Source organism: Pan paniscus, chromosome 1 (assembly GCF_029289425.2).
Source record: "Pan paniscus chromosome 1, NHGRI_mPanPan1-v2.0_pri, whole genome shotgun sequence".
In the NCBI taxonomy this organism is placed as follows: domain Eukaryota; kingdom Metazoa; phylum Chordata; class Mammalia; order Primates; family Hominidae; genus Pan; species Pan paniscus.
In genome coordinates, this window is record NC_073249.2 from 113,936,651 (window position 1) to 113,950,421 (window position 13,771).

The 13,771-nt window shown below is 39.6% G+C and overlaps 1 protein-coding gene across 1 annotated transcript in view; it reads right to left on the reverse strand.

Moving 5' to 3' along the window:
* The window catches only part of LOC117978217 (leucine-rich repeats and immunoglobulin-like domains protein 2), a 49,029-nt gene that overhangs the window by 13,113 nt on the left and 22,145 nt on the right, over window positions 1-13,771 (reverse strand). The window contains exons 7-12 of the mRNA XM_055111575.2: window positions 12,913-13,056; window positions 12,565-12,708; window positions 10,184-10,264; window positions 8,680-8,751; window positions 8,474-8,542; window positions 1,208-1,371 (exon numbers count right to left, since the gene is read on the reverse strand). Of these exons, the coding sequence (XP_054967550.1) occupies window positions 1,208-1,371; window positions 8,474-8,542; window positions 8,680-8,751; window positions 10,184-10,264; window positions 12,565-12,708; window positions 12,913-13,056 (674 nt within the window). The remainder of the gene's footprint in view (window positions 1-1,207; window positions 1,372-8,473; window positions 8,543-8,679; window positions 8,752-10,183; window positions 10,265-12,564; window positions 12,709-12,912; window positions 13,057-13,771) is intronic.

Below are 13,771 nucleotides of genomic sequence, written 5' to 3' on the forward strand. Positions count from 1 at the left end.
CCAACATAGATACACTGATCTAAAAGTTCTCCTATGTAAAGCTAAGAATCAGTCATTCCACTTTAAAGAAAAAAAAAATTGTTTTTTTGAGACAGAGTCTCACTCTGTTGCCCAGACTGGAATGCAGTGGCACAATCTTGCCTCACTGCAACCTCCAACTCTCAGTTCAAGCGATTCTCCCGCCTCAGCCTCCAGAGAAGCTGGGATTACAGGCGTGTGCCACCACGCCCAGCTAATTTTTGTATTTTTAGTAGAGTCAGGGTTTCGCCATGCTGGCCAGGCTGGTCTCGAACTCCAGACCCCAGATGACCCACCTGCCTCAGCCTCCCAAAGTGCTGGGATTACAGGTGTGAGCCACAGTGCCCGGCCTAAAGGACATTTAAGTGTAAAGGAAAATTTTCCAAATTGAGAAAGAATAATATAGAAGTATACTTGAAATTGTCTGGGCACGGTGGCTCACACCTGTAATCCCAGCACTTTGGGAGGCAGAGGCAGGCAGATCACCTGAGGTCAGGAGTTCAAGACCAGCCTGGCCAACATGGCAAAACCCCGTCTCTACTAAACATACAAAAATTAGCCAGGTATGGTGGCACACGCCTGTAATCCCAGCTACTCAGGAGGCTGAGACAGGAGAATCGCTTGAACCCGGGAGGCAGAGGTTGCAGAGAGCTGAGATCGCACCACTGCACTCCAGCCTGGGTGACGCAGCAAGACTCCATTAGAAAAAAAAAAAAAAAAAGTATATTTGAAATTATAAGTGCTAGAATCAGGACAACTTGTCTATGACTATCTCTCTCCCCTCAAGGAAAAAACAAAACTCTGCCACTTTAATGTTATGAAACCACACAAAAAATATGAAACACACAGAATCAGTATATTCATACATTGCTGGTGACAACTTTAAACTAGTGCTATGTTTTTGGAAAGTACCTGGTGGCACTTTTCAAGATCTTCTAAAAATGTTCATATAAAAAAACTCATATTGCTTGATTCAGGAATCTGACTACCAAATACCTAACCTAAGGTTAACAGTCCCTCTAAAAGAGAAAAGCCTTCATTCATTAAAATGCCTGTGATCATTTTTAATGGCAATTAAAACTGTATGATTACAAAAATTCCTAGTGGAAAACCATTCTGGTTTAATTTTTTTAATTCTGTTAAGATTATAAGTGTGTAATATATAAAATTTTAAAACAAAAATACAAACCACAGACAAAATCTTTCAGATCCACATTCAGGATGCTTTGCCCTGCTAGCCATTCAGGGTGTGCACAGCTTACATTCACAGAATGTTGAAAGTTATTATCAACCAACCATTGAAGTAGCCACTTCAAATGGCAGTCACAGAGCAAACTGCTTGTGTTCAGAATCCTGCAGGAAAGAAAAGAGGAAAAGCATCCTTTGTTTTACTTTTCATTCTAAACGTCTTCAGTATTAAAACCTTACCACACACCTATCCATTATTCTTGCCAAAAACATTTAACATAAATCATGAGAAAACAAATTGAGACTGTCAGCCAAAATTCTTTAAATATATCAACCTCATGAAAGACACTAAAAAAAGAGAGGGGAAGAAGGGTGGCCAGGGATCTGTTTTGAAGACGACTAAAGAATCATTACAATAAAATGAAATGTGTGATCCTTGATTGAAAAAAAAATCTGCAAATGACTTTTTTTAACATTGGGGAAATCTGAGTATGGACTCTGTATTAGTTAATATTACCTTATCGATGTTAATTTCTTTGGGTGTGGTAATGGTGATGTCTTCGTTAGAAAATGTACTTGTTCTTAAAAAATACATGCTGAGATATTTAGAGGTGAAGTGTCATCATGGCTGCAACTTTTAAATGGTCAGCAAAAAAACTGTGCATATATGTATATATATATTTGTGTGTATGTGGAGAGAGAGCAAGAGATAAAATGAGAGAGGAGGAGGGAGGGAAATAGAACAAATTCAGCAAAAAGTTAACAATTGGTGAATCTAGATAAAGGGTATAGGGGTGTTAATTGTACCTTTCTTTAAATTTTTGAGGTTTAAATTTTTCCCATGAAAGTATGGGGAAACACTTACTATATATTGGAGCATTGAGAGATCTTTGTTGTAGACAACATATAATTATTGTCAAATTATTTCATCAACACTAAAAACACTTCAGCACTAGGACAGGCTCAGTGGCTCACACCTGTAATCCTAGCACTTTGGGAGGCAGAGGCGGGCGGATCACCTGTGGTCAGGAGTTCCAGACCAGCCTGGCCAACATGGCGAAACCCTATCTCTACTAAAAATACAAAAATTAGCTGGGCGTGGTGGATGGCACCTATAATCCCAGCTACTTGGTAGGCTGAGGCAGGAGAACTGCTTGAACCCGGGAGGCAGAAGTTGCAGTGAGCCGAGATCACGCCACTGCACATCAGCCTGGGCAACAGAGTGAGACTGTCTCCCAAAAACAAAACAAAAAGAAAACCCACTTCAACACCGTGCAATGTGTAATGCAATCTAAACTAAGAGCACTGAAAAAGTATTTGTGGTTTATAACCCTGTAAAACATATCTGAAAAATCAGTATTTTCTCTCAATGACCCCTTAAATGTCCCATCCACTTAGAAGCAGGGAAAGTAAATGATTTTGAGAACTTGCTTTATGTGCATGATCAAATCCTTATCAAGTTTAATGTTTGGCATAAAGTATCTAAGATCTGATTCCACAGAAATTTCAATTTTAACTCTTTTTTTTTTTTGAGACAGAGTCTCGCTCTGTTGCCCAGGCTGGAGTGCAGTGGCGCAATCTCGGCCCACTGCAACCTCTGCCTCCCGGGTTCAAGCGATTCTCCTGCCTCAGCCTCCCAAGTAGCTGGAACTACAAGTGCGTGCCACCATGCCCAGCTAATTTTTGTATTTTTAGTAGAGACGGGGTTTCACCATATTGGCCAGGATGGTCTTGATCTCTTGACCTCGTGATCCACCTGCCTTGGCCTCCCAGAGTGCTGGGATTACAGGCATGAGCCACCACGCCTGGCAAAGTTTCAATTTTAAGAATGAAAAAAATTGACTTACATTGTTCAACTGTTCAAAGTTGACATATTGTTATTAAACAAGAGGGGCACTGGCAAAGATTACTATGCTTTTATAATGCTTTAACAAGTTTCACTGAGTAATTTTTTCTCTAACAGTTGGTTTGAACAAACTGCTATTGCAGGAACTTTAATGCAACTGTGTTGTGAGACAGGAACTTGCTGTGTTGCCCAGACTGGTCTCTAACTCGTGGACTCAGAGGATCCTCCCACCTGAGCTTTCTGAGTATCTGGGATTACAGGCATGAGCCACCACACCTGGCTCTAATGCAACTTTTTTACTGAGAATTGTTGGTTGCTTTTGGTTACTTTAAAAGTCATATTTATAATACTTTTTGGGTCAACATTTATTAAAATTTCTCTATACTTTTTGGTATTCCCCACAAGGCTTTGCATCAATAATAGGAGGTGTATGAAAAACTTGCATATAAATTTTAAAATACTTTCCATTAAAGTTATATAATTATAGTAGAAAATTAGAAAGTACCACTAAACCAAGAGGGAGAGAAAGCTCCTCAAATCCTCACTACTCAAAGACAACCACTAGCAATATTTTAGTATAATCTATCCACACATTTGTTGAGAGAATACCGTATACTCTGTTAAGTACTTGTGGTCAGGATTTGGTTAGTATATGAAGAATGGAAAGAAGCAAAAGACATAGAAGTGAAGGAAGCTACTGTGAATTAAGTTTCGTCTGTGGCCAGGCACTGGGCTAAATACTTTATTTATTTATTTATTTATTTATTTTTTGAGACAGTCTTGCTCTGTCACCCAGGCTGGAGTGCAGTGGTGAGATCTCAGCTCACCGCAACCTCCACCTCCCGGGTTCAAGCAATTCTCCTGCCTCAGCCACCTGAGTAGCTGGGATTACAGGCACATGCCACCACGCCTGGTTAATTTTTGTATTTTTAGTAGAGACAGGGTTTCACCATATTGGCCAGGCTGGTCTCGAACTCATGACCTCGTGATCTGCCCGCCTCGGCCTCCCAAAGTACTGGGATTACAGACATGAGCCACCGCGCCCGGTTGAGGTAGGCATTTTCAATTCCATTTTCTAGAAATGGAAACTGAGATTTTGGAGGCATTCAGTATCACGTCTAAAATAAATGGTAGAGTTAGGATATGAGCCCAGGTCTTTTGAGTCCAGCTTATATTATACCTAAGAAAACATAAATTGGACGAGGTCACTCCTCTTTTCTAAAGATACAAAAATTAGCTGGGTGTGGTGGTGGGCGCCTGTAATCCCAGCTATTCAGGAGGCTGAGGCAGAACTGCTTGAACCCGGAAGGCAGAGGCCGCAGTGAGCTGAGATCGTGCCACTGCACTCCAGCCTATGTGACAGAGGGAGACTCCATCTCAAAAAAAAAAACTTTTATTTTGCCATGATGTGTAATCTTATGGAGGCTGAAGAGACATCTAGGGGCTGTCTGGATATCTCCAAAGCCCATCTGAGTGTAGATAAAATACTTAGTCTATTTTCAATTGTTCTTTTTCCTTTTCAACCCAAGTCATTACTTTTGGGAGTCCCCAAGTCCCCTGAGAGATCCCCAGGAAGGGTGGGGGGCCTACAGTCCCAGTGACAAAGAGTCCAGAATGAGAAGGAAAAAGTCTAGCAGTGGGTGGACAGATGGATGAAGGATGTAAGAATTTGAAGGGAGTCATATCAAAGGGCTCAAGGGAACTGGAAGGAACATTAAAGGTGGTAAGAGGAGGAATAAGGAGCAGTAGCAATGGGAAGAAAGACAGCTTACAGGATGCGGTCTGGGGAGATCTTAAGTATTCCAAACAGGCCAATAAAGGTCCAACAAGGAGGAGGTGGACAGAACCAGTGGTGGAGCAATATAGTTAGCAGGGGCTCAAACAGAGGGTATTCAGATGCCAGAGAAATTGCCATGGGAGAAGTAGGATCCATTAGAGACAACAGAGTAGCCTCACAGAGTTCCAAGGACTTTTAGTCCAGGGAGTCAGGGAATAAACCCCACTCAGGAAAGAGAGCCAGGAAGAAGACCTTCAAGCCCAGGAGGTACCTTTCAAAAGAAGTCTGGCCTCTAGCCCAACTCCAGAGAATATATTCACAATCTTGAGAATCGAAATCTTTCCTTACCAGCTTCAACAGATGTTTGTCCGGAGCAATGGTTCGTTAGTCTGACTCACCATTGGATCCCCGATCTATCAGTCAGGAGTGAAGACAATGGCTTCAAAGGTGCACACTTAGGGTCCTGGGTGAGAGGTCTGGGGGTCCAATGATGAATCTGATCCTATCGCAGTCACAGCACCGTAACTGTTAAATAAAAAATTACTCAGTGATACTTGTTAAAGCATGGTAAGGTAGACGTTATTCAGGATCATCTCAATAGATATAGGGACCACGGCAATGTGATGTTGCAGCTGGGGAGAGAGACTGGGTTCGACTCAGTGAGGGAGAGACAGTAGGGAAACAGCAAGGGCAAGTATAGCCAAGGAGCAAGGTGGGTTTGCTTTCATCCCACTCAGTGGATGTGAAATTACTAAAAAATAACATCCAGAGTAAGGAAGACTCTGGCTAAACCCTAACAGGATTCTTGCTGAAGACAGGCCAGGGTGATCAGACATCACCTGGGAATGGTCTACAATGAGGAAGAGTTCTTGCTAAACTGGTTTTACAGGGTCTGTGCTAAAATTGGATTTTACACAGCTAGGCCTAGGAGAAGGTTTAAGGGCTTGCCTACGGGTTGGTTAAGCAAAGAATCTTTGTGACAACTCTCAAATTACTAAATGACTCTCTGAAGATTGAGACTGCAATATTTGCCTTGACCTACTGTTTAAATTTTATGTTAAACTGAGTTCTTGTAACAGTTAAAACTTTCTTGCCAGCTCTCAGGTTATCACTGGCAAAAAAAAAAAGGATGGGGGCGGAGTATACTAATTTGTAGTAAGTCACAACTTATAATTAAACTAAGCCTATGAGAAATAACTCAAAATATCTCAACAGATCAAAATATCTACTTTAATAATCTGGCAGAAAATAACTAATGATGATTTTCATAACATTTTAATTTTAGTTTTTATTGTTAACATTACTCAGCTTCTACTCTGTGCCAAGCTCTGTGCTGAGCATTTTCTCAAAACCCTCCAGTTTCCTAATGCATACAAGAAAGCAAAAATCCTAATTCCTCGTGGTCTATTATGATCTGCCTCCTAACTCTCTCTTTAAAAAGAAAAATATGAACATAATTTTATTGTTGGACCTATTAAAACTGTAAATTCGATATGCTTTTCAAGAACAACAAAAAAGGTAGGTTAGAACAAAGCAGTTTGGGGTAAAAAAATATATATATCTTGACAGGCCAGGCGCGGTGGCTCATGCCTGTAATCCCAGCACTTTGGGAGGCCGAGGCAGGCGGCGCGGTCAGGAGATTGAGACCATCCTGGCTAACACAGTGAAACCTCATCTCTACTAAAAATACAAAAAAATTAACTGGGCGTGGTGGGGGGCGCCTGTAGTCCCAGCTACTCAGGGGGCTGAGGCAGGAGAATCACTTGAACCCGGGAGGCAGAGGTTGCAGCGAGCTGAGATGGCACCACTGGACTCCTGCCTGGGCAAGAGCGAGATTGCATCTCAAAAAAAATTTTAAATTAAAAAAAAAATACTGGAACAAATGAAGAGAACGACTAATGAGAAATAAGATGATTAATATCAAAAAAATTGTAGATATTTAATTATTCTACTCTGCTTAACTCTCTAAACTCATTTTACTTCCTACTCCTTGTGCCTGGAAAGCCATTCACCCAGTGTTCACATGGTTTGCCATTTCATTAAGGTCCTGGTTCAAATGCTGTATCTTCAAAAGAGTTTCCCCTCACTGCTTTATCTAAAATAGCAATCCCCACCACTCTTCATACCTTTGACTTAGTTTTTTTTTTCTTCAGTTGTTACCTGATGAGATATTATATATCTACTGGTCTATTATTTATCTTCCTCACTAGGATTTACTGTAATATGCTATCAGTACAGCGACTCTGTCTTGTGCACTAATGTTTTCATCATCCAGAACAGTATCCTACATAGCAGATTATGAATAAATATTTGAGTAAACAAGTTATCTCACTTTATCTTCACATAACCCTGAGGGAGGTGCTATTCCCATTCTGGGAACAGAAACTGAGTCGTAGGCTAACAGTTTGCCCATTATCACACAGTTGTAAGGAATGGAGTAAGGATTTGAACCTAGGCAGTTTGAAAACTCACACATTTCCAGTGCATCTCAAATTATCCATGGTAAGGACCAGTCTTTTAAATTTCCAATCCACTGCAGACTAATACTTTTATAAACTACAACAAAAGTGTCACAGTAATGTCAAATTGTTCTAAAAGTTTCTAAAGGCTTATTCTGCATTTCTATCCTTATCTTCTCATCAACCAGTTCTGCTCCACAGAGTATCCTTTGAGTAGCTTCCCAGGCAAGGCAAAATAATTTCTATAATCTAGTGGTTCTTACCCCTGACTGCATATTTGAATCAATAGAGTTTAAAAATAATACCAGGTGGGACCGGTGGCTCACGCCTGTAATCCCAACACTTTGGGAGGCTGAAGCAGACAGATCACCTGAGGTCAGGAGTTCGAGACCAGCTGGCCAACATGGCGAAACCCTGTCTCTACTAAAAATACAAACATTAGCCGGGTGTGGTGGCAGGCGCCTGTAATCCCAGCTACTCAGGAGGCTGAGGTGAGAACCGCTTGAACCCAGGAGGCAGAGGTTGCAGTGGGCCGAGATCGCACCACTGCACTCCAGCCTAGGGGATAGAGTAAGACTGTCTCCAAAAAAATATAAAAATATATAAATATAAATAATACCAATGCCCAACTAACCTCCAATCCCCTAGGGAAATCTCGAAACCAGTAAGAACAATTTTTAAAACTCATCAATGAAAAAGGGTATAAAATGATACATACACACACTTGTCTATTTTGACATTTTAGTAGTTTGAACAGGTTAGAGAACCGTCTCTGACAATTATACTAACTGTTAAATCACCTCGGAAACTATAAAACAAAATCACATAATACCTTTATTGTAACCCACACAAGGTGTTAAGAACTGGTAACACATGTTTCTGATAATCCAAAAAGGAACAGTAGGGTATACATAAAGCATAAGGAGCAGTGCTGAGGTCTCCTAATTATAAGCATTGGTAGAACAGGCAAAACAGAAGGTCTTGGTGCCACACACTCTGGGCTTTTCAATGTTGGCTATTTTAAAATTACCTCCAGCCGCTTAAATAACTGAGTATTAATACTTTCTTTTTTCCTGCCTGAACTGTGTGCTTTTGGAAATAACTTGGGTCACTCCCATCACACTTTAAGCACAACAAGCAGGAACAATGATCCAACTGGTGATTTTAAAAAGACAAGTTACTTACAGTTCTTTTAAATGAGTCTGAGAAAAAGCATTTTCTTGGATAGACATTATAGCATTATTGTTCAAATCTCTGAAATAAAGAGAAATGAAACATTATCAGTCACCATTTCTATATCAAGTTACATAAACACTTTACATGGTCATGAAAACCTCTGCTAATAGCAAAGATTATTTATAGAGTAAGCAAAATGTATGCAAAATACTTACAGATGCTCAAGGGATTCAAGACCAATGAATGCTTTCTTTGTAATTGACTTAATCTGGTTTCCTTGTAAGATTCTGAAATATAAACAGATCTTTCTAAGAAAGCTCTCCACTAAACAAAATTAAATTCATTAAACATTTACCTATAAAAAGTGAAAATAAGCCTAGCGTACTTTTTTATATACTTAACAGCTTTACTGAGGTACAATTGATATACTAAAAACTACACATATTTAATGTGTACAATTTGATGAGAACGTGCATTTTTAAGAAAGTTATGAAATTTAATTATTAATCAATGCAAAACATAGCATAAAAGTGTCTATCAAGATGTTAAAGCTCAATGAGGTGAACAACCATCTTGACCACTGATAAACTGGTAATTTTCAGATGTTAAATTCATTATATTCCTCATGTCTCCATTCAGAGCAAAAGATTGTCAGATGAAAGAAATTCAGACAAGTGTGAACCTTTGGAGAAATTCTTCTCATGGGAAAAGATCTAAAATCTTGTGTGAGAGAATGCTCTACTTCTGCTAGATAAATTACTCATAAATCTCCTACAATTAAACAAACTACAAATTAAACAGATTACCAACACATTACTCTACTTTCTCAATGCATTCCTTTTACTTGAATAGAAATTCTACTTCCATAAATAACTTCTCTTTAAGTGTCCACAGGAATGCTTTTTCAATAAAAAGTGCCCCGACAACAACAACAAAAAAACACAAAAACAAAAAAACTAGCTGGGCATGGGGGCTCACGCCTATAATCCCAGCACTTTGGGAGGCCAAGGTGGGAGGATCACTTGAGCCCAGGAGTTCAACACCAGCCTGGGCAATATAGTGAGACTCTGTCTCTACAAAAAAAAAATTTTAATTAGCTAGGCATGGTGATACACACCTTTAGTCCTAGCTCCTTAGGAGGCCAAGGTGGGAGATCACTTGAGCCTAGGAGGTTGAAGCTGCTGTGAGCTGTGATTGCACCACAGCACTCCAGCCTGGGTGACAGAGCAAGACCCTGTCTCAAAAAAAAAAAAAAAAAAAGAAAAAAACCAGCCAAGTTCAGTGGCTCATACCTATAATCCGGGCACTTTGGGAGGCTGAAGCAGGCAGATCACGAGGTCAGGAGTTCAAGACCAGCCTGGCCAAGATGGTGAAACCCTGTCTCTACTAAAAATACAAAAATTAGCTGGGCGTGGTGGCATGCGCTTGTAATCCAAGCTACTCAGGAGGCTGAGGCAGGAGAATTGCTTGAACCAGGACCTAGGAGGCAGAGGTTGTAGTGAGCCGAGATCGCGCCACTGCATCCCAGCCTGGGATACAGAGTGAGACTCAGTCTCAAAAAAACGAACAAACAAACAAACAAAGAAACCCCACAGAGCTCCCAGAGTGTCAGAAAGCTCAGACTTTGTAGCCATATGAAATAAACATAATTCAATCATATTTACAGCCAGTTCTTGAAAACATGCCTATGTAGACATACATAAATATTATAATACATACAGTTTAGTGAGACTTGTGAGTCCAGCAAAGGCTTCACTAGCATCTTCTATGGCCCATGAAATTTCATTGTTTCTTAAGTCTCTACAAAAATGTCAGAGAAAGACAGGTTCTATTAGTCAATACAACCATCACAACATTGAGCAGTATCCTGGTATGGTGATGTCAAGGTGCACATGCTAATTCTGACCCTTACTTTAACAGTTATTTATGATGAAGGCTCAACTCTGCTTCTTAAGAAATATCTGTAATAAACACGTAAGAACTGATTCTTATAAGCTAAGAATTAAGCTGGCCTTGGTAAATAAAGCAACCTGCTAAAAGTATTACTCTTCCAAGCAAAGAGCCCTTCATTATGTTAGCATATTAAAAATTATAAACAGGGTCCTGAAAAGAGCAGGAGGGTTTCAAGATGCAGGGTATATGGCTTATAAATCTGATTTCAGATTAACGGGATTTCTGGGTGACCCAAGCCTTCCTCTGGGACCTTGAACTTACAATGGCTGACAGAGAGTAATATCAATACAGTTTCATTGCTCAAGAGCAATTAAAGATGCCCCATGGGAAGCAAAAATGATAAACCCATGTGTTAGCGTGTCATCAGATTTTCTTTCAAAGGGAAAGTATGGATCTCCTAAAATTCACTGTTCCATTCTCAGAGGAAATGCAATTGTACCACATCATGTTATGATAAAAGAATTATTTCCATATAATTAAAAATATTTAATCGCTTTTGCTTCCTTAAGTCATCTCATAATAAAGCACAAAGCTTTCTACTTTATAAGGGATATGTAGAGTTGTGTGATTAGCAGTAAAGAGGAGATCCCTGTTTTCACTTAGCTTTCTTTAAGTGAAAAGCTAATAAAGCTCATTTTATTTTACTAAGGAATAAATAATGAAAGAACCAATGGCTCAACTCTTCAGGATTTTCCCCCTCCTCCACAGCACAGCATAAATAGAAACCATTCAACAAATTAAGAACTGTATCTACCCTGGCAAGAGCATGAGGCTAAAGCCAGAATTCCCCAGATTTGATCCTAACTCTGTCTTAACTATCTCTGTGGCACTACACAACCATTTACTTCTGCTATTACTTCCCTAAACTTTAATTCTAAAAGTAATAATCAGTGGTATACTAAAATAACCTATTTGCCATCCCTTCAACTGCCAAAAGGCTGCAGCTACATCTAAGTTTCTGAGATTGCATTGATCCAGTTTCACTTCTGATAATATAGGAAAAGGAAAAATACAATCACTTTTAATTTTTCAAGGCCAAATCTAAAGGAATTTTTTAAAAAATCAAATACACACCTGTGCATGTATATGCCCTTCACAAAATTATCTTGTTTTCCCTCTCATTGATGGTTAGGTCTCCAAGTTGGGAACCTGCCTCTTCTCTGAACCATTTCAACTCGAAACCTAATGACCACAAAGTCCTCTATTCAGGAAGCTTAAGAATCTACAAATTCTACTAATTACTCTTTGTTTTCTTTTATTCTGCTCTGTGTTTGAGATTACTATAGTTCATTAAAATACCTCTTCATTTAATAAAATTATATTCTAAAATTAGATATATTTATATATAAATATATAAAGTTCATAAAAACACATTCTTATATTCTGTAAATTGAATAACTTACAGAACCACAGAATTTTAGCGTGGAAACTGCCTTTAGCAACCATCTAATCCTATATCCTTCCTTCACCGTATAAAGGAGAAAAAAAAATGATGGCCAGGAAAAGCTAAGTGATTTTGTTCTTCTGTTAGTATGATAAAATGGACATGAGCTTTAGCATCAAACAGACCTGGGATCTGATTCTGGCCCAACATTTACAAGCTATGTGACTTAGAGAAAATTATTTAAATTTCTCTGAACCTCAGCCTCCTAATATGGAAAACAGCAGTATCATCCTAGTATTTGAAAGTGCCTGGCACATATCAGATAATAAGTATTAGTTTCTTCTGTCCAAAGTCATGTAGCAAACCAGTAACAGTGAACTGGTCTCCTACCACGGCAGTTCCCACTACACATCCTGCATCCTTTCGAATGAGAACTAGTAGCTCTGGTGTATTGTCAAAGTCAAAGGAACAAGAAAATGACTGCTCTCCTGACACTAGCAACTGTGTTTTATTCCACAGCAACTAACACAATAAGACATGCTTTGATGCTTATGGGATTAACTCAGAATTAAACTACAAACTGAATTGGGATTTTTATGGGGATGGAGACAAATAAGACTGTCTTGCTCTGAGGCATAGGACAGAAGAACCACAAAATGTTAGCATACAGAATTTGCAGACTGATTAGTTGTTTTAATTAATTTGCTTTATTGTACTAAAAAAATCAGTAACAACAACCAAAAAGGAGAATGGATATACTTACAATGTCTGAAGATTGGAAAGAAATCTAAATACACCATCAGCAATATGAGTGACTCTGTTGTCTCCTAAATTCAATCTCTCCAATAAGCTCAGACCCACAAAGGCAGATTCATCCAGGCGGGTCAGCTGGTTATAGGACAAATCACTGAAAACAAGAAATGTGGAAGGTAAGGAATTCATTGTATTTGGTTCAACTTACAATTCTTATTATATCTACATGGTAAATTTAGAGCTTTCTACAAATTTCTAGTAAAGAGGGATGTTACATCTCATTACTGCCCATGGGAATGATTTATTCCAATCTGCTCTAGTCTTAACTGCCTCCAGTGAAATGCTATCCAACACTTACAGTTCGGATAGTCTTTGGCAGAACTCCCATGCATCAGGGCTGATTCTTTCAATAGCATTCTGGCTCACATAGAGCTGCTGTAACATTCGCAAGCCATACAACCACCCCTTGTTCACTCGTGTAAGGTTGTTGTGTTCCAGTTCTCTGCAGAATTAGAGAAAGAGAAGAAAATACGTTCCAAAACAAGGCAGTTCAATAACTAGCTTTAAATCTTAAGTTTTTCCCAGAGAAGCATATACCTTTGTTCAACCCAACTGAGCTGACCAATTCTATTCAATAAAAATGAATATCTTATTTAAGATTTAGTGCTTGGCCGGGCGCAGTGGCTCACGCCTGTAATTCCAGCACTTTGGGAGGCCGAGGTGGGCGGATCACAAGGTCAAAAGATCAAGACCACCCTGACCAACATGGTAAAACCCCATCTCTACTAAAAATACAAAAATTAACTGGGCACGGTGGCGCACGCCTGTAGTCCCAGCTACTCGGGAGGCTGAGGCAGGAGAATCGCTTGAACCCATGAGGCAGAGGTTGCAGTGAGCCGAGACTGTGCCACTGCACTCCAGCCTGGCAACAGAGCAAGACTCTATCTCAACAACGACAACAAAAAAAGAGATTTAGTGCTAGAAGGTAGTAAGACTGTCTAAAATAGGAGCTCTACAAAACCAACAGGCCAAGTGGTATAGTATACCTGTTTGGATAAATTCTGATAATTTTCATTAGCCAAAACATTAAGAATATAAACTTTTTGGCCGGGCACGGTGGCTCATGCCTGTAATCACAGCACTTTGGGAGGCCAAGGTGGGTGGATCATGAGGTCAGGAGTTTGAGACCAGCCTGACCAACATGGTGAAACCCCATC